Below are 22382 nucleotides of genomic sequence, written 5' to 3' on the forward strand. Positions count from 1 at the left end.
GCATGGCAACAACCAGAAGAAAAAATGCATCGTTGAATCATACTTAGTTCTTACTGGTTCTCACTGCAACTGGAAAAGAAAAATAAATGAAGAATATATAACAAAGAAATATGAGACAAAATCATCAGTCCAAACTGAGAATTGCTGTGTCTGCAAATTGTTGATTTTTAAGGCCATCTTGTGGCTAAAAGTGAGAATGTCACAGACAGTGTGGAGATTGGTTCTGTGATGAGGCAAAAGAAAAACTACGACTGTTTTTTAGAAGCACATGAGGATCATGGGGTAGGAGAGGAAAAAATAAAATAGGTTGAAACCAGAGAGGGAGACAGACCATAAGAGACAAGCTCAGAAAATAAACTGAAGGTTGCTCAGTTTTATAAGTTTTATACTTTTTTATAAGTAATATATTATACATTAAAAAATTTTAAAAAAGAAAAAAAAGGGACACATGAAGCCAGTAATGGAAAACAGATGTAAATCATATTTGGAAAGAGATATAATAAACTAAAACTCTTGATATTAGTTTATATCACATCCTAATGGGTATTTAGAATTGATAGGTATAAAACCATTTATTTACATTTCCCAAAGTATTCATTCATCAAAATTACCTTGAAACTATTGTGGGGAGCATTCTGTAAATTACAAAAGGATGAGATTTGAAATTAAAATACAGAATAAGGGGTGCCTGGGTGGTGCAGTCAGGTAAGCGTCCAACTCTTGATTACAGCTCTAATCATGATCCCAGGGTCCTGAGATCAAGCCCTGTGGTGGACTCTGCTCAGCAGGGAGTCTGCTTAAGATTTTCTCTCTCTCGGGCGCCTGGGTGGCTCAGTGGGTTAAGCCGCTGCCTTCGGCTCAGGTCATGATCTCAGGGTCCTGGGATTGAGTCCCGCATAGGGCTCTCTGCCCATCAGGGAGCCTGCTTCCTCCTCTCTCTCTCTGCCTACTTGTAATCTCTCTCTATCAAATAAATAAATAAAATATTTTAAAAAAAAAAAGATTTTCTCTCTCTCTCTCTCTCCCTCTTCCTTTGCCCTACCACGTATACATATTTCCCTTTCTCTCTCACTAAAATAAATAAATCTTTAAAAAATAAAATACAGAATAAAATTCTACTATACCAAAAGGAAACAGTAACGGAAAAGTTTATTTCAGTGGATATATTTTACAAACCATACTCCATGAGTCATAATAATTTTGTTCTTTTTCTTTTAATAAAAACTTTTGTCACTAATTATCTTTTATCCCCCATTATTTTGGGTCATAATTGGAATAGCAAACTCATTAAGGGCTTGAGATCATTCTTTGCCTTGTAGTTTGGGAAAACAGACTTCCTTTCTTTGACCTTTTAGCACTTTCAGTGACTTCCTTTCCTCAAACACCAAGGATCTTCAGTTTCCCACTTGGAATTAGGGAGTTTTCTGGGACCTCTTAACTCATATCCTGTAAGTTACTACTTGCCTTTAGTAGAAGGTCAGTATTTACACAAAGATGTCCCTTGCTATAAATTTTATGTAAATCTTAAAGATATAATCCAAAGAACAAATTAAAGATACTGGCTTATCATGATGGAAACTAAATTACACAGCCATGATTGACCAGAGAAATAATAAGCACAGTAATAAATAAGATTTCTAGAAGTCCTCAATAGAAAAATTGGGGAAATTGGCGCCTAAAAATAAATGCCATTACTTCTATGATATGCACATATTTTTAAATTAATGTATTAGGATTAACTGATATTCCCAGGCCTTTTCCCATAATCAACCATAAAACTGGTTAAAATATATTAGGCATAGGATAATTGTTTCCAAGCATTGGACAAGAGGTAACACAAAACCGTGATCCCTGAGAGAAAGGAAACTCATGAGGAAAGCCCATAAATTTGCAGCATTCCTCGTAGGAAGAAATCTCTGACCCCATCTCTGTGAACTAGAATCCAGACAGAACAGGGCACTCCACTAAACTGGAAGGCAGAGAGAATTTCACAGCAGCTTAAGCAATTGGAGAGGCAATGAAAGAGCTGTAGAGTTAAGGTATGGGGATAGAAGTCCCTGTAGGCACCCAGTAGGCAATCCTTAGCTGAGGATAAGACTTCCTAAGGATTATCAAAGAGCAACTGCAACAAAACTTTGAGTATAATAGAGATCCTAAAAGTCAGGGAGTGCGATGGGGATTTTGAAAGCACAGCCCAGCCATAGTGGAGCGATAACATTTATACCTTTTTAATACCGCAGATATATAGCTGAGACACCAAAAAAGGCCACACCTTAAGATTAAAGACCATACCTTAGAGTATGCTGACTCTAGACCTGCCCTAACAAATTCTAAAACCTAGCCATGACAAGATCCCCAAAGGAGATAGAACTTATAGGTTGGGTCCTGCCAAGTTTAAAGATTTTCTACAGATTCACCCAACAAAGCATAAAACCAGGATTACACAAGTTCAAAATGATCAGTCAGGATTTGAATTGCTTACTAGAACAAAAATCAATTTTGTTTTCAGAAGAAAATAAAATTCAATAGTTTTTCCAACATAATGTGCACAGAATTCAGTATTTATTCTGCAACAAATAGATACCCAAAGAAACAGGAAACTATGACCCATAAGCAAGAAATCATAATCTAAATGTGTATGCACTTAAAAATTTCAAAATGCATGAAGCAAAAACTGCTAGACCTGAAAGGAGAAAAAGAAAAACCCACAATTTTACTGAAGCCATCAGTACTTGACAGAACAAGTAGGCAGAAAATCAGTAAGTTCAGGTAATCAGATGACCTGAACAATGCTATCAACCAACTAGCTCTAACTGACATTTATAGGACACTCTACCCAATAACAGCAGAATACATCCTTTTCAAGTACACATGGAAGATTCACTGAGATAAACAATATTCTGGGCCATTTAAAAAAAAAAAAAAAAAAACTTCGCAAGTTCAAAGAAAACATACAAAAATGTTTAATAGAAATAAAGTATAGAAATCAGTAACAGAAATATATATGGAAAATCCACAGATATTTGATGAGATTGGGCACATTCAGGGTGGTATGGCCATAGGCTGGAAAATCACAAGTATTTGAAAATTAAATAACTCACTTTTAGATAATTTATGAGCTGAAAGAGGAAGTTTTGGGTTTTTTTTTCCAGATTTTGTTTTTTTATTTGAAAGAGTTTACAAGTAGGCAGAGAGGCAAACAGACAGAGAGGGGGAAGTAGGCTCCCTGCTGAGCAGAGAGCCCAATGCAGGACTCAGTCCCAGGACCCTGAGACCATGACCTGAAAGCAGAGGCTTAACCCATTGAGCCACTCAGGCGCCCTGAAAGAGGAAGTTTCAATGAAACTTAATGACTATTTTAAACTAAATAAAAATGAAACTGATATTTATCAGTACTTGTAGAATACAGTTAAAGAACTGCTTTAAGAGAAATGTATAGCCTTAATTCTTCTTTGAGAAAGAAAAAAAGATCCAAAATCTGTAAGTGAAGCTTCCAATTTGAGAAACTAGAGTAAGAGCAAGTTGAACCCAAAGCAAGTGGAAGGGAAATAATTAAGATTAGAGCAAAACTGAGTGAAAGCTAAAACAGAAAAACATTAGAAACATCATTAAAATCGAAACTTGTTTGCTTAAAAAGATTAATGAAATCAGTAAAACCATAGCAAGGCTGATAAAGAATCAAAATAGAGGAGATAAATTCCCAATATCAGGTATGAAAGACAGTGTACCATTATTGATCTCAAGGAGGTTAAAAGATTACAGGTTTAGTATGAGAAAAGCTATGCCTATGAATTTGACAACTTAGTTGAGGGTCAATTTATTGAAAGACACCACCAAAGCTCACTCAAGAAGAAGCAGATAATTTTAGTAAGACCTATAACTATAAAAAAAGTTGACTAGATATCTAAATAGAGGCAACAATTACAAATGAAAATAAAAGTGGTATTCAGAATAACATCAAAAAATATTAAAATAGAACAAATTTAAAGTATGTCTAAATCATCTATATGAAAAATATAAAATATTTCTAAGAGAAACTAAAGATCTAAATAAAGAGAATGTAACTTATTCATTGATTTAGAGATACAGTATTTTTAAAGATATGTGTTCTCCCAAAACTGAAAAATTTGATGCTATACAAGTCAAAATCCCAGTAGTCTTTTTTTGTGTGTCTAGAAACTGACCTGCTGATTCCAAAATTTATTTGAAAATTTAAAGGACCCAGAAAGGGAAAACAATTATTTAAAAAAACAACAACAGCAAAGCTGGAAGACATAAATATCTAATTTTAAGACAACCATTAAGGCATTGGAAATGGCACAGCAATGGACATTGTAGATCAGTAGAAGAGAATAGTGCCCAGAAAAAAGACTCACACTTCTCTAGCCAAATGATTTTTGACAAGGCCAGTATTAATTTGTTTGGGGGAAAGGAAAGTCTTTTTAACAAATGGTGCTGGAAAAATTGGATATCCATATGAGGAAAACAAATTAAATGTGGCCCTTACCTCACCCCAACACTTATTAATTTGACATGTATTTTAGGTCAAATGTAAAAACTTAAACTATCAAGGGGCGCCTGGGTGGTTTAGTCAGTTGAGTGTCCAACTCCTGATTTCAGCTGAGGTCATTATCTCAGGGCATGCAATTGAGCCCCAAGTCAGGCTCACCACTCAGCAAGGAGTCCGCTTGAGATTCTTTCCCTCTGCCCCTCTTCCCACTTGTACCGACATTCTCTCTCTAAAAATAAATTAATCTTAAAAAAAATTAAAGTATCAAACTTCAAAAATAAAAACTTAGGTGAAAAACCTTTGCGATTTTGAAGTAGTCAAGGAATTTTTAGATAGGGGAGCATTTAGTATCTAAAAAATAATAAATTGACTTTATTGAAATTAAAACCTTTTAAAATACACTATTTAAAAGGTAAAAAGATAAGAGAGAGTAAAAGAAAATATTCACAATACATAGATCTGTCAAAGGACACACACCCAGGATATAGATAGAACTCTTACAACACAATAATAAAACAAATGTACAAACTCGAACAGATATCTCAAACACCCACAAAAAGAAATAGACAATATACAGACAAAAAATATTCAACATTATTAGTCAGCAGGGAAATTCAAAGTAAAATCACAGTGAGATACCATTCCACACTTGCTAGAATGGCCAAAACTAAAAAAGAATAACAGTAATAACTTTTGATGAGGCTGTAAAGCAATTAAGTCTCATTCATTCTGAATAAAATGAATTGGTACAGTTATTTTAGAAAGAAATTTGCCACTTTATTATAATGTTAAACATATACTTATGACTCAGCATTCAATTCCCACATATTTTTCCAAAAGAAATGAAAATATGACCACAAGAACATTATGTAGATGAATGTTTGTAGGAGCTTTATCATACTATTCAAAAGTTGGAAACAATTCAGATGTTCATCAGCAGTTGAATAGATAAGCAAATTGTGATTGATATATGATAGTTAGATGAAATACAAGATTTTCAGTACATTTTGAATTTCAGATAAACAATGAATTATTTTAGCATAAGTATATCCTAAATAGTGTATGAGATATACTTATGCTAAAGAAGTATTCACTGTTGGGCGCCTGGGTGGCTCAGTTGGTTAAGCAACTGCCTTTGGTTCGGGTCATGGTCCCAAGGTCCTGGGATCGAGTCCCGCATCAGGCTTCCTGCTCACTGGGGAGCCTGCTTCTCCCTCTCCCTCTGCCTGCCTCTCTGCTTACTTGTGCTCACTCTCTCTCTCTTTCTCTCTCTGTCAAATAAATAAATAAATCATCTTTAAAAAACAAAGACAAAAAAGAAGAGGTATTCACTGTTAACTGAAAATCAAAATTAACTGAGCTCCATCATTTTTTGTTTTTGTTTCTGTTGAATTTGGTAACCCAAGATAGATTCAAATTTTGTGGAAGCACTACTCAGAAATAAATAGGAGTGAACTGCTGATCCATACATTATGGATGAATCTCAGAAATATTATGCTAGGTAAGACAGACTGAAAAGCACAAACTGCAATTATAGCATGGCTGCAGGATACAAGGTTAAAACACAAATGTGATTTTCCTATATATCAACAATGAACAAGTGGAATCTGACATTAAAAGCACAAATACTATATATATTAGCATCCAAAACAATGAATTACTTAGGTATAAATCTAAAAAAGTATGTATAAGAACTATATAAAGAAAACCACATGACTGATGAATGAAATCAAAGAATTTTTTAAATAGAGCGATATTCCATGTTTGTGGAGAGAAAGACTCAATGTTGCCTAGATGTCAGTTCATCCCAATTTGATCTATTGATTCGGTGCAATTCCAATCAAAATCTTGGCAAGTTATTCTGTGGATATCAACAGACCAATTCTAACAACTATATGGAGAGATGAAAGACCCACAACAAACAACACAATATTAGAGAACAAAGTTAAAGGACAACACTATCTAACTTTAGAACTTACTATAAAGTTACAGTAATCAAGACAGTGTGGTATTGGTGAAAGACTAAGCAAATCGATCAACGGAACAGAGTACAGAATTTAGAAGCAGACTCACATAAACATAATCAACTAGCATATGACAAAAAAGCAACAGCAATAGAACAGAGCACATATAATGTGTTATTGCTCATTTCAATGACCAAATGGAACAACTGGACATCCACATGTAAAAAATAAATAAATAAATATAGACACAGACCTTATACCTTTCACAAAAATTAGCTCAAAATAAATCATAGACCTAAATATGAAATGCAAAATCATAGAACTTCTAGAGATAACAGAGGAGAAAACCAAGATGACTTGGGTATGGCAAGACTTTTTAGAATCAACATCAAAAGCACAAACCATGAAAGAAGTCTTTGATAAGCTGAACTTCATTAAAATTAAAACTTCTGTTCTGCAGAAGACAATGTTAAAAGCATGAGAATATAAGCCACAGACTGGGTGAAAGCATTTGCAAAACACGTATCCAATAAAGGACTGCTATTCAAAAATATATAAACAAATCTTAAAATTCAATAAGAAACGAACTTGATTTAAAAATTGACCAAACGTCTTTACAGACGCTTCACCAAAGGAGATATGCTGATGGCAAATAAGTGTGTGAAACATGTACCACATCGAATGTCATCAGGGAAATGCAAAATAAAACAGTGAGATACAACTACATGCCTTTTAGAATAGCCAAAATCCAAAACACTGACAACACCATATGCTGACAAGGATGTGGAGCAACAAAAACTTTCATTCATTGCTGGTGGGAATATAAAATGGAATGGAGATTCAGAAAGACAGTTTGTTGGTTTCTTATAAAACTAAACATAGTCTTATCATATTACCTATTAATCATGCTCCTTGGTATTCATCCAAAGGAGCTGAAAACTTAGGTTCACACAAAAACCTACACACAGATGTTTACAGCACCTTTATTTGTATCCCCAAAGCTTAGAAGCAACCAAGATGTCTTTCAGTAGGTGAATGGATAAATAAACAGTGATATGTCCGGACAATAGGATGTTATTCAGTGCTAAAAAGAATGACCAGTCGGGGCACCTGGGTGGCTCAGTGGGTTAAGGCCTCTGCCTTCAGCTCAGGTCATAGTCTCAGGGTCTTGGGATGAAGCCCCACATCGGGCTCTGTGCTTGGCAGGGGGCCTGCTTCTCTCTCTCTGCCTGCCTCTCTGCCTACTTGTGATCTCTGTCTGTTAAATAAATAAATGAAATCTTTAAAAAAAAAAAAAAAGAATGACCAGTCAAGTCATGGAAAAATCCTAAATGTGTAAGTGGAAGAAACCAGTCTGAAAAACCTACATACTGTATGATTTCAATTATATGATGTTCCTGAAAACGTAACACTATGGAAACAGTAAAAAAGATGAGTGGTTGTCAGACTTTGAGGTGGAGAAGAATAGTCAGAGCACAGATATTTAGGGTAGTGAAAATACTCTGTATGATACTATAACAATCAGATACATGTCATTATGCATTTGTCCAAACTCAGAAAATATATACCACCAAGAGTGAATACTAATGTAATCTATGGATTTGGGTGATTATGATATGTCAGTGTAGGTTCATCAGTTAAAACAAATGTACCACTTTTGTGGAGGATGTTGGATAGGGGGCTATCCTGTGGAATGGGGGACATTGCATGTGTGTGTAAAAGGTATATGGGAAATCTCTATACCATCTTTCCAATTGTACTTTGAACCTAAAATTGTTCTTGAAAAATAAATCAAAAGAAGGCATGCACTGTATGATTCTATCCATTAGAAGTTCTAGAACTAGTGAAATTAATTTATAGTGATAAAAATCAAACCAGTGTGAGGATTTGGAGTGGAAAGATTAATGAGGGAAACTTCTAAGGTGATGGAAATATTCTGTATCTTTACTGGGGTGGTGATAACATAGCTATAATCATTTGTCAAATCTCATAGAACCATATCCTTATATGTGTGCATTTTATTATGTATAAATTATTTCTCAATAAGGTTTATGGTGGTTTTTTTTATGTGAAGGCCAGACTCTAGAATAATCAAAGTTTTAGAGACTATTTAAATTTATAACCTTGAAGAAATGAACTTTGGGTCATGGACATAATCCAATACAATATTACTATGTTTCATTAGTTCTAGAAATTATCTCCAACCTCAAATATCTAATGATATCTACTCTGTTAAAGATGTATATCCCAGAAAAAAAAAATAAGCAAAAGAAGGCCTGAAAAGTGTTCCAAGATGGAAAAATATTTTGAGAAGTTCGATTTTGCATTAATCTTCCCATACCTTCTTTCAGAATATCCAGGAAGGAAATTGTAGATAATATATTAAGTTGTTAGTAAACCTTTCAAATAATAGTTATGAATGTAGGGGTGCCTAGGTGGCTCAGTGGGTTAAGCCTCTATCTTCAGCTCAGGTCATGATCTCAGGGTCCTGAGATTGAGCCCTGCCTGGGGCTCTCTGCTCAGTGGGGAGCCTGCTTCCCCCTCTCCCTCTACCTGCCTCTTTCCTACTTGTGATCTTTCTCTCTCTCTGTCAAATAACTAAATAAAATCTTTAAAAAAAATAGTTAAGAATGTAGTTGTATTACTATTTAAAGATATCAGTGCATTCTAAAACTATCTTTAAAAACTTTGAAAATTGGTTCAAATTATTATTAATCCACCTAAAATTCCTTCATAATCATACGTTCTCATTTCCTTTTTTTTTTAGATTTTATTTATTTGTCAGAGAGAGAGAGCACAAGCAGGGAGACCTGAAGGCAGAGGGAGAGAGAGAGAAGCAGGCTCCCCACTGAGCAAGGAGCCCAATGTGGAACTCCATTCTGGGATCCTTGACCCTGGGATCATGACCTGAGCCAAAGGCAGACTTAAACTTAACCTCCAGATGTCCCATTCTCATTTCTTTTAGTACTAGCCAAATTTTTCTTAGGTCCTCTCTTTACTAGACTCTTTTTTTTCAAATAGTTGTTTGTTTTTACAAAGAACAGATCAAAGGTCAAAAGCAGCCAGGCTGAAGTAGTGATTAAGCTGATATTAAAACATAATGTGTAATAATATGTGATTATCATTTCCTGTCCAAATGACTTGATCATGCTGTCTTTTGTTTTGTGCTTTTTCTGATTTTTCAAATAGAAATTTAATACCTTGGTAGGAGAAAAAGGAGCACAAATGAGTGGAGGACAGAAACAGAGAATCGCTATTGCTCGAGCTTTAGTTCGAAACCCAAAGATCCTCATTTTAGATGAGGCTACATCTGCCCTAGATGCAGAAAGTGAATCAGTTGTTCAAGCTGCACTGGAGAAGGTAAGTGAGCAGATCATTTCTTATATCCATAGTCCTAGTTCAACACTGTTTTTAACACAAGAAAGTATGGCTCTGCAGTAGATTATTTCTTGAGTTCAGAGCCATCTTTAAGATATTGATGCAGAGTGTTCACCCTTGTAAAAACTTCTACATGATGGAAGTGATTTGGACGAGAGAAGAAGATGCCATAGCTGCTGCTAAAAACATACAGGAAGCTGATATCCAAGCAGTCATCCCATATATGCCTCTTTTCTAATAGCTCTGCACTTTACACCTCCCCATAATGATCCCACACCACTACCACCATCAGAGCTATAACAACATCAACTCTTAGCCTCTTTTTTACACACTTGTGGGTTCTCTTCTGTGACCACTTTTCCTCTTTAGCACAACCCCAAAGAGTTCTTAACTTAATTTCACCTCTAGTGGAGAAGCATACAGTCTGGTTTTCCTGCCCTTAAACCATCCTCCTTTAAGAGCCCTGGACCCTCTAACCTCACACTAACCTCCTGCTTACTGATTACTGCTGACATACTTTAGGACCACAATGCAGGGATGGTCCTTTACCAAATTGCATTGCATTTGGGAGAGTAATTGTAATTTGGGAGAGAAATTTGGGGGAGTAATTTTTCATATCACTGCCATATGAAAAACCATTGAATACTACTTGCAGTGGGCAACCCTACTTTTACTTTTTTTTTTTTTTAAGATTTATTTATTTACTTGAGAGAGAAAGAGTGAGCAGGGGGACAGGTGGCAGGAGAGGGAGAGAGAGAATCTCAGGGCTCAATCTCAAGACCCTGAGATCATGACCCAAGCTGAAATTAAGAGTAAACTCTTAACTGACTGAGCTGCCCAGGTGTCTCCAACCCCTTTTTAAATCATGGCCTTCAGACCCTTCAGAAGGCTTAATGACACATATTACTTTGAGCTTGTTTGAAAATGTGTTTTTCTGCCTAAAAAGATTACAGGCTTTTTCTTTTTAAGTATTAACTTTGTGCAACCAGAAATGGATACTGGCCACCAGAGTCTCCACTGCTTATTGAATAATCTATTAGTTACTATTATTACTTGCAAGTCAGATTGTGTAAGTTTTTACCCTTGTTTCCACTCCAAAATAAGAGTGCTGTGTGTTGCTTGTGTGTTGCTCTCAAATTGTGTTCAGTGGTGATGTTTAGTTCCTTAGGGCTTGAATGTACAAAAATTTATTATACTTAACATAACCATCTTTTAACTTATATAAGATTTGCTTTCATTTTATTGAGATACAGTTAACAGATATATAAGATTTTTAAAAACATATCATAATAGGCCCTAGCCGTTTTTTAGAGGTTAAGTGCCCATTGCCTTTTCATCCAATGTGTTAATCACTTCAGGCAATCAGAACTTGCTCAAACTTCTAAAATTATAGTTGCTTGGTAACATTATAAACTAATAAAAGATTTTTTTTTACTACTGGTTAAAATGAAATCTATATGATAATAAGAGAGCAACATAAAATGTAAACCATGATACAGTTATATACAATAGGTGTACCAGTGCACAAAAATGAAGACAACATGTATAAAAATACCAATTGTATGGCAGAATTATGAGGGAATTTAAGTTTTTAAAAATTCATTTACTATATTGTTTTTCAGTTTTTAAAGGTAAAGGGATTATTGACATTGTGGAGATGTATAAGTGTGAAACTTCTTTAAGTAGGTTTTGCTGGTCTTGAGGTAAATGGTAACAAATGGGGTGACAAGTAGCACAATAAACTGAGTAATTATATATGCCTCAGTTGATTGGAAAATGACTCATAGCAAAGAGAAGAATTAAAATATAGTAAAGGTAACAAGAGCTCCAGTGCCATGAGAGTCCTCTATACATACCACACAGAGCGCACTTGTGGAATCAAACCTTTGGAGAGGTCCCAACTTAACAAGGGAGGGCTTGCAGCAGATCATTTCTGCTCATCTAGGAACCCTCAGACCTGCTGCATAATATGGCCTAAACTACAATTGTTAGCAGATTTTTACAGCTCAAATATCTTGTAAGCTACTAACCAAATAAAGAGGAAACAACAAAATGTATCCGTTTTTGTTGGTGAATGCTGTGTCCACCTCCCTCTACACCGAGCCTTCACTTGTTCCTCCCAACCCAGCCTCCCCATTACCCTCATTGCTTTCCACTTACATCAAGTTCTAGAACAGTAAAACTAATCTGTAGTGATTAGTTATCTTATCTAAAGCAGTCTAAAGTAGTCACTGATCTAAAAGCTGTCAGTTCAGGTCATGATCTCAAGGTGTGAGATCAAGCCCCACATTGGCTCCCCACCCAGTGGAAAGTCTGCTTAAGATTCTCTGTCTTGCTCTCCCTGTGCCCTTCCCCCCACCACCTGCATACGCACTCTCTCTCTCCCAAATAAGAACAAATAAATCTAAAAGAAAGAAAGAAAAAGAAAAAGAAAGAAATCAATCAAATCGGTGGTTTCCTGCAGCAGATGGTGGGTTTAGACTAAAAGAGCATCAGGCATCTATCACTCTTGTCCTCACTTAGATTATTGCAGTAGCTAACTTCTTGCCCCAGCCCATGCCCATGCAATCTGTTTTTAACACAGCATTCAGGTTACGCTACTAAAATGTAAATCTGAACATGCCATGTTCTGTTTCAAATCCTCCTATGGTTTCTTAACTCACGACTGACTCTGAGTAAAAACCAAATTCCTTATAATAAGCTACAAGGTTCTGTGGAGTCAGCCTCCAAACTCCTTCTGGAACCTCACATCCTGAACTTTAAAGAGTGCCATAGCACTACTTATTAACTAACAAACTGCGTGTGTATTTGTTTATTTTGTTTTCTGTTCATCACTGGAATGTAAAGTCGGTGGTGACAAAGGCTTTGACTGGTTAACTGCAGTGTCACCAGCACTAAAATGATGCCTGGTCCTTGGTAGACAGCTAGTAAGCATTTGTTAAATGTATGAGTGTGATACAGAATAGTTTCAAAGCCTGAAGTCCTATTTTCTGGATTTCTTAAGTTAGGCTTGTTGCAAAGTAGTTTTGCTTCACTTATCTTGTTCATGAGGGGAACCTGCAGTCAGTGAATAAAGATTTATGCTATAGGCTATGTGGTTCCACTCTACTACTGGTTTGGACCCAGCATGCCAATGCAACAGGCTTCCATTCAGTCCCAGTAGAGGAGGGATGCCAGTAAAAACCTGTAGGCCCCTGGGGAAGCAGAGGAAGCCCACACTGACTTTGGGATAAAGCCTGTGAAAGCTCTTTGAAATGTTAAAAGTGGTATGCAAATCGAGGGATAATTATTACTAAGGGAGGGTCAGCTACACCACATCAATGGAGAACCTTTAAAAAGACCCTTTGCTAATTATGAGGGAAGGGTTTCCATTACAGTTTTATTCTTTGAAGAGACAGAGCTGCTTTGTTGCTGCCCTCATGGGCTTTCTTTATCATTACTGTTCTTTCTCACTGTGATGCATTCTGCTGATCTTCCTCAGAGGCCCCTTAACATATTTATATTACTTGGAGAACTGAACAGTAAGAAAATTGGTATATTGCATTAAGCTGTGGGCTACTTTATTAAATTAAGCCCGAAGAAGTGGTCATCCAAAGTTAAAAATAGGTTAATTATTATGCATTTAGTGCATTTTTTCAATTAAATATCTTGCTTTTTATATGTAGAATTAGGGATTTATTCATTTCTTTCTTCCTCTCTTTCTTTCTTTCTTTAACCATTTGTAGCAACTTTATAATAGTTGAGAACAGAAAGGGAATTTCTGCAAGGGGATTTCCTTGGCTAGAATTTAGCCAGAAGAATGAAGGTAGCATAGAGACTATCTCATTCTAAAAGCATCATGAAACACTTTAGAAGCCTGCCTAATCAAGCTCACATTTGTTAGGTTTGGTGTTAAATTATAGACCACTGATTTATTTTAGGATAGTGCTTCCTCTTTGAGAGCTCAGGTCCCCATTGAGTCTGACTAAGAAAGGGAAAAATAAATCACTGTAACTCCCAGAAAAATCTACAAATGCACTTGTATACCAAGATTTACATATAGTATATATTGAAGGGTTTATAGGTGCCCTGAGGCCATTCATGAGTCATTATTTTAGGTATAGTAAAGGAACAAATGGGTGATAGTAGCTAATCCTTATAATCCTTATAAGAGCCCCCAATAAGATATGAACACTTATTTTCCTATCTTACAGATTTGCACACTGAAGCACAGAGAGGTTGAATAACAGGTAGGCAACAATGAAGCCAAAATGTGGACCCAGACATGTTTCTTCAACTCATTCACATAGCCACCGGGCTATATTGCCTCAAGATTATACATCTGCTAGGAACTTAAACTAAATATTAATCCAGATCACCCTTCAAAACTAGCCCCTTATTAAAGATAGACTTACCATATGATCCAGCAATTCCACCTCTGGGTATATACCCAACAAAATTTAAAAAAGGAATTCAAACAGATATTTATATACTAGTGTTCACAACAGCATCATTCACAATAGCCAAAAGGTAGAAACAACCTAAATGCTCATTGACAGATGAATGGATAAAGAAAATATAGGTATATACAATGGAATAGTACTCAGTCTTAAAAGGGAAGGAAATTCTGACACATGCTGCAGCATGGATGAACCTAAAAGATACTATTCTAACTGAAAAACAGATGCAAAATGACAAATATGATGTGATTACATTTTTATTAGATATTTAGAATAGGCATGTTCATAGACAGAAAGTAAAATGGAGGTTATCAAGGTCTAAGGGAAGAGGGGAATGGGAAGTTATTGTTTAAAGAGGTATAGAGTTCCCCCCTGGGATGAAAAGTTCTGGAGTTAGATAGTGGTGATGGTTGCACAGCAATATGAATGTACTTAATACCAATAAATTATACACTTTAAAACGGTTGAAACTGGTTAAAATTTTATATGTATTTTACCACTAGAAAAAGAAAAAGAATAGCAATCTAAGCCTGAATATAAAAGGATAATGACACAGAAGGAATTGACCTCTCTGATCCAAGAGGACCCAACCCTTAAAAATTTCATGTTATATATATTTTACTGGAGTTAAAAAAAAAACAAAAACAAAACAAAACAAAAAACAGGAAAAGAAAACACTAGGCTTTTTCTGAAACCACATTGCCTCCTTGGGAAAGAAACAAACCATACCCAAATTGAGGCTCCCATGTCAGCTTATAATAGACTCACTATTGTCCCCTTAAGCTGCTTATTTGGATCCTATTGTGTATATAGCTCATGGGTTTTCCTTTCACAAATGGTTTTAAATCATTATTACTCAGCAGGATATTTCAGAGTCTTAAAAAAATATAATAAAAAGTCTTAAAAATATAGCAAAATATTTTTCCATGATACAATAACTATCTTGGTAATTTCTGTAAATTTTAATTATTCCTAAGCCTCATCCTCCCCCATAAATAAGAAAACCTTCTATATAAGATAAGATATTAATTTTTCTAATTGCTACCAAATAAGATATCTCTAATATATCTCTCATATAATCTACATAATATATTTATATTATATAATATATCTCTAATATATAATCTATGTTATATAATAATATATTTCTAATATATTATTTGTTCATCAGTATTCTGGGCTAGATAAGATATTATTCCCTCCAGGAAGAAAGATGAGCTAATTATTGTAGCATTTTCTCTTCTTGCCCACCATCTACTTTATCATTAATTTTTTGTTGTAATTTCTCCACAGATATTTGCTTAATAAAGTTAACTGAAGGAGAAAGGTATTAAATGGCTATGAATAATTTTATCATTATCAATTATTAACTTCTTTGTTAACTTATTTAGAAGAGAAAATGGAAATATTTCAGTTATAAAAAGAAAACATGGTACTATAGAGTACTGTTCCATATTCCTAATTAAGTAGTACATGTGGCCTCATCTCATCAAAGAGTTTAGATTTTGAATGTGTTTTACTCTACATAAAGAGTCTTAACCTTAGTGTGTGTGTGTGTGTGTGTATATATATATTCTCACATGAGTAGATCCCTGCAAGCTGAAAACAAGAGGTTTGAGTAGGAGGTGAATCACTTATTAAATATGGCTTCTAAGGGGCTGATATTTTGCTATTTCCCACTCTGTTTTACAAAAGAGAAAGCATTTTCAGACAGGTAAAGTGGCCTTACAGTAATTCTACATTGTTCAGCTATGGAACCAGTGTTGACTCAGAAGAATGGCAAGCCAATTGACTTTCAACATCATAAGGTAGTTAAGACACCAAAAATGCTGTGTTTCCTTAAAACTGCCATAAAGACCTTTTTATAGCAGATGGTCAATTAAAATTCAGTAGCTCAAAGGGAAGAAATTTGTAAAACAGTAACGAGGTTTTTTGGACTGTTCTTGGAGTATTAGGGTACTAGCATTTTCCAGGAGCCTCTTTTTTTTTTTTTTTTTAAGATTTTATTTATTAATTAAGAGAGAGAGAAAGAGTGCACAAGCAGGGGAAGGCAGAGGGAGAAGCAGACTCTCTACTGAGCAGGGAGCCCAACATAGGGTTCAATCCCAGGACCCTGAGGTGATGACCTCAGCCGAAGCCAGATGCCTAACTTACTTGAGTCACCCAGCTGCCCCTTCAGGAGCCTTTTGAGGAATGGAGGAAAGTAGAGACATGGGGTGGTTGAGCAGGGCAGGCTGTGCACCACCACTCCAAAAATTCAAATGGCAACTAACTATTAGTTTGTATGGTTAATTTAAATCTGTTAAGCTTCCACATTTGCTTTTATTTGATAAAAGGATTTTGTAGCTTAAAAAAAAAAAGAGAGAATTTGAAGATGACAAGACTGTATTACATCACGAAGTATATGTCATCAGTGACCCCAAATCCACCTGAGCCAACCTGCTAGGATGCAGTCAGTGGGAACTTGCCTTCCATAGGTTTCCCACCCCTTGCTTACTGTGGGACATGAGAACTCTGAGTTTACAGGCTTCAACAGAGAGTATATTACCCCTGTTAATTGACCCACTAGTCAAATTCAGACCCTCTCAAATGCTCACAGTTTTACGTTGTTCTTTCTTTTCCTCTTGCTAACCTTTACTCAAGGCACATGACCACCACTGGTGAAAACCTTGCTAGCCTCTTCAGGCCCTTATCTCTGCCCTAGTATTTCCATGAGGGATGCTTTAAAACAGCCTCTATTTCAAAGTGCAAGCTAATTACCTGGTGATTTATTGTTGTGCATGGAATTACAAAGTAATCTTAAAAAATGCCAGCAAAGTGTCAAGTAGAGACCTACCTTCCTGTTGACCTCTTTTTGGTTAAATACCTAATTGTCTGGCTTTTAACTTTGTTTAAACTATGAAGGAGGGGAGAAGATACTAGGAAGTTCTTTCAATTTGATACTCTCTGGAAGAACTAATAGCAACAAAGATATTGAAAATCTACCATATCTTCTCTGAGACATCTGAAAAAATCAGTGGAATGGATTCTACTACCTCCCTTATTTTTATAATACTTCTTGTTAAAACAACAACAACAACCACAACAAAAACCAAAGCATCAGCTCAAATTTCTTTGAGAAGTTTTCTACAAAGTCTTGATTTCCAAAATTTCTCCCATGTTTTAAGTCTGAAACAATTAGTGTTGTCTCCTATGGCTAGTACATCAGTTTTAGGTCTCATTTATGATGAGGTAGTGGAGCTCTATTTTTGTAGTGCACTTCATAGTACCTTAATTGTGTATGATAATTGGAAGCCCATGTTATGAGTTTTTCAAAGCATAGCTTTTTCCCTTTTTATTTTGTAATTTTTTAAAATAACCTCTATTTCCAATGTGGGACTCAGATTTACAACCCTGAGATCAAGAGTTAAATGCTCTAGTGGCTGAGCCAGCCAGGGACCCCTAGTTTTTTACCTTTTAAAGTATTAGGCATTTTTTGTGGTTTTAAAGACTCAGACACTAATTCATGCTATAATAGATTAAACTATAATAAAATATATTAATATTATTAAATTATTAAATATTAAATTGTAATAAAATATATTAATCAAATATTTAAGTTTGGACCATAAGCCTGGCAGAGTAAAGATGGTACAGATGGGTACATGCAGTCCATTCCGGTCTGCAGGAACATCAGTGCTCACTAAGGCACAACTGCAGAAATGTCATCCCTTACTGTCAGTTTTCAGATGCCAGACAACAGCATTAACTTTTACAAAATAAGTAAACTTGTTCCATATGTAATGGCTAAGAAGTGAAGAAATATTAGAAGTGAGGTGTACAAAAATACCTGTGAAGTGAGCCTCCCATGAAGAAAAGAAGGTCTAGAAAATACAACCTGCATCAGGAAATTTTGTAATTCTGATTATGTTGTAAGACTGCACATGATTCTCAAATCTTTTCTGATTGCAGTCTCCTAATTGATTTTACGACTTCCTTTTCCCTACATTCTCCTTAGAGTATCTGTGTTATATGTGCCCTTTTATATATTTTAAGTAAATTTCATACATATTAATTTGCTTTGAGAAGTGTTTAATAGTATTGTGAAATCATTTAGCTAATTTGCAACATCTTACACCCTCATCAGTAAGGTTTGAGATCTGGTTGCTTTTCGAAAAATAACATTTAGGAGCTCAGTGGGTTAAGCCTCTGCCTTCAGCTCAGGTCGTGGTCTCTGGGATCAAGCCCTGCATCGGGCTATCTGCTTACCGCGTAGCCTGCTTCCCCCTCTCTCTCTGCCTGCTTCTTTGCTTACTTGTGATCTCTCTCTCTGTCAATAAATAAATAAAATCTTTTAAAAAAAGAAAAGAAAACATTTGTCACCTTGATGGAATGTAATTGAATAAGTGAGAGAGATATGAGCCAGGAGCCTGGGTGTCTGAGTATTTTCACCTTTGTACTAGTAGTCCTAATGCTTGCCTACTCAACAACATCATTCTATGTTCATTGCCTTTTGGGGTTCTGGAGGCCAGTCTTAGGGCCTCCAAGACCCAGCATACAGTTAAAATTAAAGTTTGAATGAGAAAAGTGGGATTAATATAGGCTGAATGTGTTATCTCTAAAAACTAGGCACATTAGACAAATCCAGACTGAGGGACATTCTAGAGTGTCTGACTGGTATTCCTCAAAACTATCAAGTTCATAAAAAATAAGGAATATCTGAGAAGTTGTCACAGCGAAGAGGAGCCTGAGGAGACAAGATGGTTAAATGTAATGTATTGAGAAGGGGATCTGAGAGCAGAAAAAGAATAATAAGTAAAAATTAAGGAAATCTGAATAACATATGGAGTTTAACGTATTGATACTGGTTCATTTGTTGTAACAAATGCATCATAGAAATGTCAGATGTAGACACTGGGAGATACTGTGTGCAGGATATAGGAATACTGAAGTCTTTGCACATTTTCCCTAAATCTAAAACTATTCTAAAATAAAGTTTATTTTAAAAAAACTAAAGCAGGGGCTCCTGGGTTGCTCAGTCATTGGGCATCTGCCTTCAACTTGGGTCATGATCCCAGAGTCCTGGGAGGCTGCTTCTCCCTCCTCCACTTGTCCTGCTTGTGTTCCCTCTCTCGCTATCTCTGTCTCTGTCAAGTGAACAAATAAAATATTTTATAAATAGATAGATAGATAGGAAAAATAAAAATAAAGCCAAAAATAACATTTTACCAATTTTATTGTACCATTCATTAGGATGATTCTGTATAGCAAGACTTAGAATTACCACATACAAGTAAATAGGAAACTGAGGAAAACAAAAAGCAAACAATGAAAACTCTCTTCTCAATTATCTGTCACTTGTTAGTTTAATAAAATGTCTATATATTTGGCAATTTGAAAAATAAAGGAAGCACTAAACATTTTAGTGTTTTGACCTCTTTTCTGAGGACTATGTTACTCATAAATATAACCTAGAGAAATTCACATATGCTTTTAAGTGCCAATTAACAACATAATTATGTGTACATTATCAGACCGTGCAGCAATTAAGAAAAATAAATCTTCCTACCTACAGTACTGTTAGTTGCTCCTCAGTCCACTTTATCATTACATTTGCATTATGTTCATCAAAGTGCCTCAATCCCATTCAGAATTCTTAGAGAACTTCAAGAATGGCCAACTTGGGTGCTATAAATACAGATGCTTCTTTTGTTCGACATTGTTTAACAGATTTTTTTGAGATTTAACTGACTTAAACTGCACATATGAAAGTATACGATTAGAAAAGTTTGGGCATACATGTACACCTATGAAACCACCACAATCAACATAGAGAAAAAATCACTCCCCAAAATTTTCACATGCCTTTTGTAAACACTCCATTCCAACCTTCCCTCTCCCCACCCTGCCCCACTCTTATCAACTACTAATTTGTTCACTGCCAGTGTAGATTACCATGTATTTTGTAGAACTTTGTGTAAACAGAATCATACGTTATGAATTCTGTCCTGCCTGACTTCTTGCACTCAGCCTATTTGTTTTCAGACCTGTTGATTTTGTGAAAGGTATCAAGAGTTCCTCTTTATTGGTGAATAGTATTGCATTATATGGATGTACCACTGTTTGAGATGATTGGTATTGATGCACATTGAAGTTATTCAGTTTGTTTGCAGTTTTTGGATATTACATATAAAGTTACTCTGAACATTCATTTGTAAGTCTTCTGTGGACATGGACTTTTATTTCTCTTGGGTTAATATCTAGGATTTAAATGGACAGACCTTATGGTAGGAGTATGTTTAAATTTCAAATGAACTACCAAATTATTTTCCTTTTATATTCCTGTAATATATAAGAAATACAGCTAGTCCACATACTTGCCAGCACTTGGGATAACCAGGCATTTTAATGTTAGCCATTGGAATAAATTTTTATTTATTTTTTAAATCTTATTCTTGATAGTCCATCTTGGGTTGAAAACAGAAGTCTGTCTTTTTTTTTTTTTTTTTTTAATGCAACTTACTCCATTTTTTGAGGCACTGCTTTGGTATTATCCTTTTCCAAAATACTCACTTTTTAAAAAAAAATTTTTTTAAGATTTTATTTATTTATTTGACAGATACAGATCACAAGTAGGCAGAGAGGCACACGAAGGGGGGGGCTGAAGGGGGTGGAAGCAGGCTCCCTGCTGAGCAGAGAGCCCAATGTGGGGCTTGATCCCAGGACCCTGAGATCATGACCTGAGCAAAGGCAGCGGCTTAACCCACTGAGCCACCCAGGCGCCCCTAAGATCACTCTTAAAGATCAGTAATTCTCATCATTATCTGCATTTCAACAGAGGGAGTTTAAATAGGTATACTTGGTTCATGTGTAAAACTGTTACAAAGACATATACTTGTCAAATGAAGGCCTATCTTTAGTGCTGGTACAAGATACAGGGAAAAGAAAATTTGCAAGGTATGGGAAGCAGTCATGCAAAGGGCTTTAGTCACGTTAATAGGAACACATCATGCCACAAAGATGCAGCAGAATTTGTGGACTTAAGAGTATTAAAATGACCTGAGTTATGTTGTAGCATTGCCACCTACCCTCTATATGGACTGGCACCCATTAATTTCTCTGAGCCCCAATTTTCCTGTCTCTCAGAAACCTATCTTCCCAGACGGCTCATAGGACTGTGTGAGCAAAACCAAACAGAGGAATGTTATAGAACATTTTACACTCTAACATTCTTTAAAATATATTTTCAAAAGAATTATTTTTGCCATCAGTAGTTAATAGTTAATATGTAATATTGTTTAGCTCATTGATGGATGATATTTTATGGCCTTCCTGTTTCTTTATTAAAGATAACAAAACTGGGGGTGCCTGGTGGGTCAGTTGGTTAAGTGTCTGCCTTTGGGTCAGGTCAGGATCTCAGGGTTCTGAGATAGAGCCCCACATTGGGCTCTCTGCTCAGCAGGGAGTCTGCTTCTCTCTTTCCGTCTGTGCTCACTTGCTCTTTCCCTCTCAAATAAATAAATAAATCTTTTTCTAAAAAAAAGATAAAGCTAGTGTGAGTCACCTGAAATTAAAATTATATACATACACATATATATGTATGTAATATTTAATATATTTATATTCAGATGTCTTGAGTAAAAAACCATATTAACAAAAGTAATTCAAAATATCATGTCTATATTTATTCATTATAGCATACAGTAATTTTTACCTTGATCATTTTACAATGTCTTATATCTCAAAAACATGGTAAGATTGGTTTCTAGGGAAAAAAAAATAGAATCTAAGTGTTGAGAAAGACTTGAAAATCCTATATCCATATGTAGATACAGAGTGTTGGGTAATTTGTAAAGAGCAAATATTATTTATATAAACAATTTCCCCATTCTGAAACTTCCAACAAGAGAAGAAATGTTACTTAGCATTGCTTTATATGAACTAGTCCCAAATATTCTATTCCTAGTCCCATGACCTTCCGTTCTTCACACACCTCTGCTGTATGTGAACATGGATTTTTCAGAAATCCATGTTCTGTTAGGCCCAAATGCCTGGTCTTGCCATAGCCTCTGTCATAATTGCCCCTCCTCTCTCTTTCCCACTTGGCAAACC

At 35.5% G+C, this 22382-nt stretch overlaps 1 protein-coding gene across 1 annotated transcript in view; it reads left to right on the forward strand.

Annotated features, from left to right (window-relative positions):
* The window catches only part of ABCB5 (ATP binding cassette subfamily B member 5), a 140493-nt gene that overhangs the window by 52991 nt on the left and 65120 nt on the right, over positions 1 to 22382 (forward strand). The window contains exon 14 of the mRNA XM_045089731.1: positions 9664 to 9834. Within this exon, the coding sequence (XP_044945666.1) occupies positions 9664 to 9834 (171 nt within the window). The remainder of the gene's footprint in view (positions 1 to 9663; positions 9835 to 22382) is intronic.

The sequence above is a fragment of the Mustela putorius genome, unplaced genomic scaffold, assembly GCF_011764305.1.
Source record: "Mustela putorius furo isolate JIRA1106 unplaced genomic scaffold, ASM1176430v1.1 tig00003845_pilon_pilon_pilon, whole genome shotgun sequence".
NCBI classification, from domain to species: domain Eukaryota; kingdom Metazoa; phylum Chordata; class Mammalia; order Carnivora; family Mustelidae; genus Mustela; species Mustela putorius.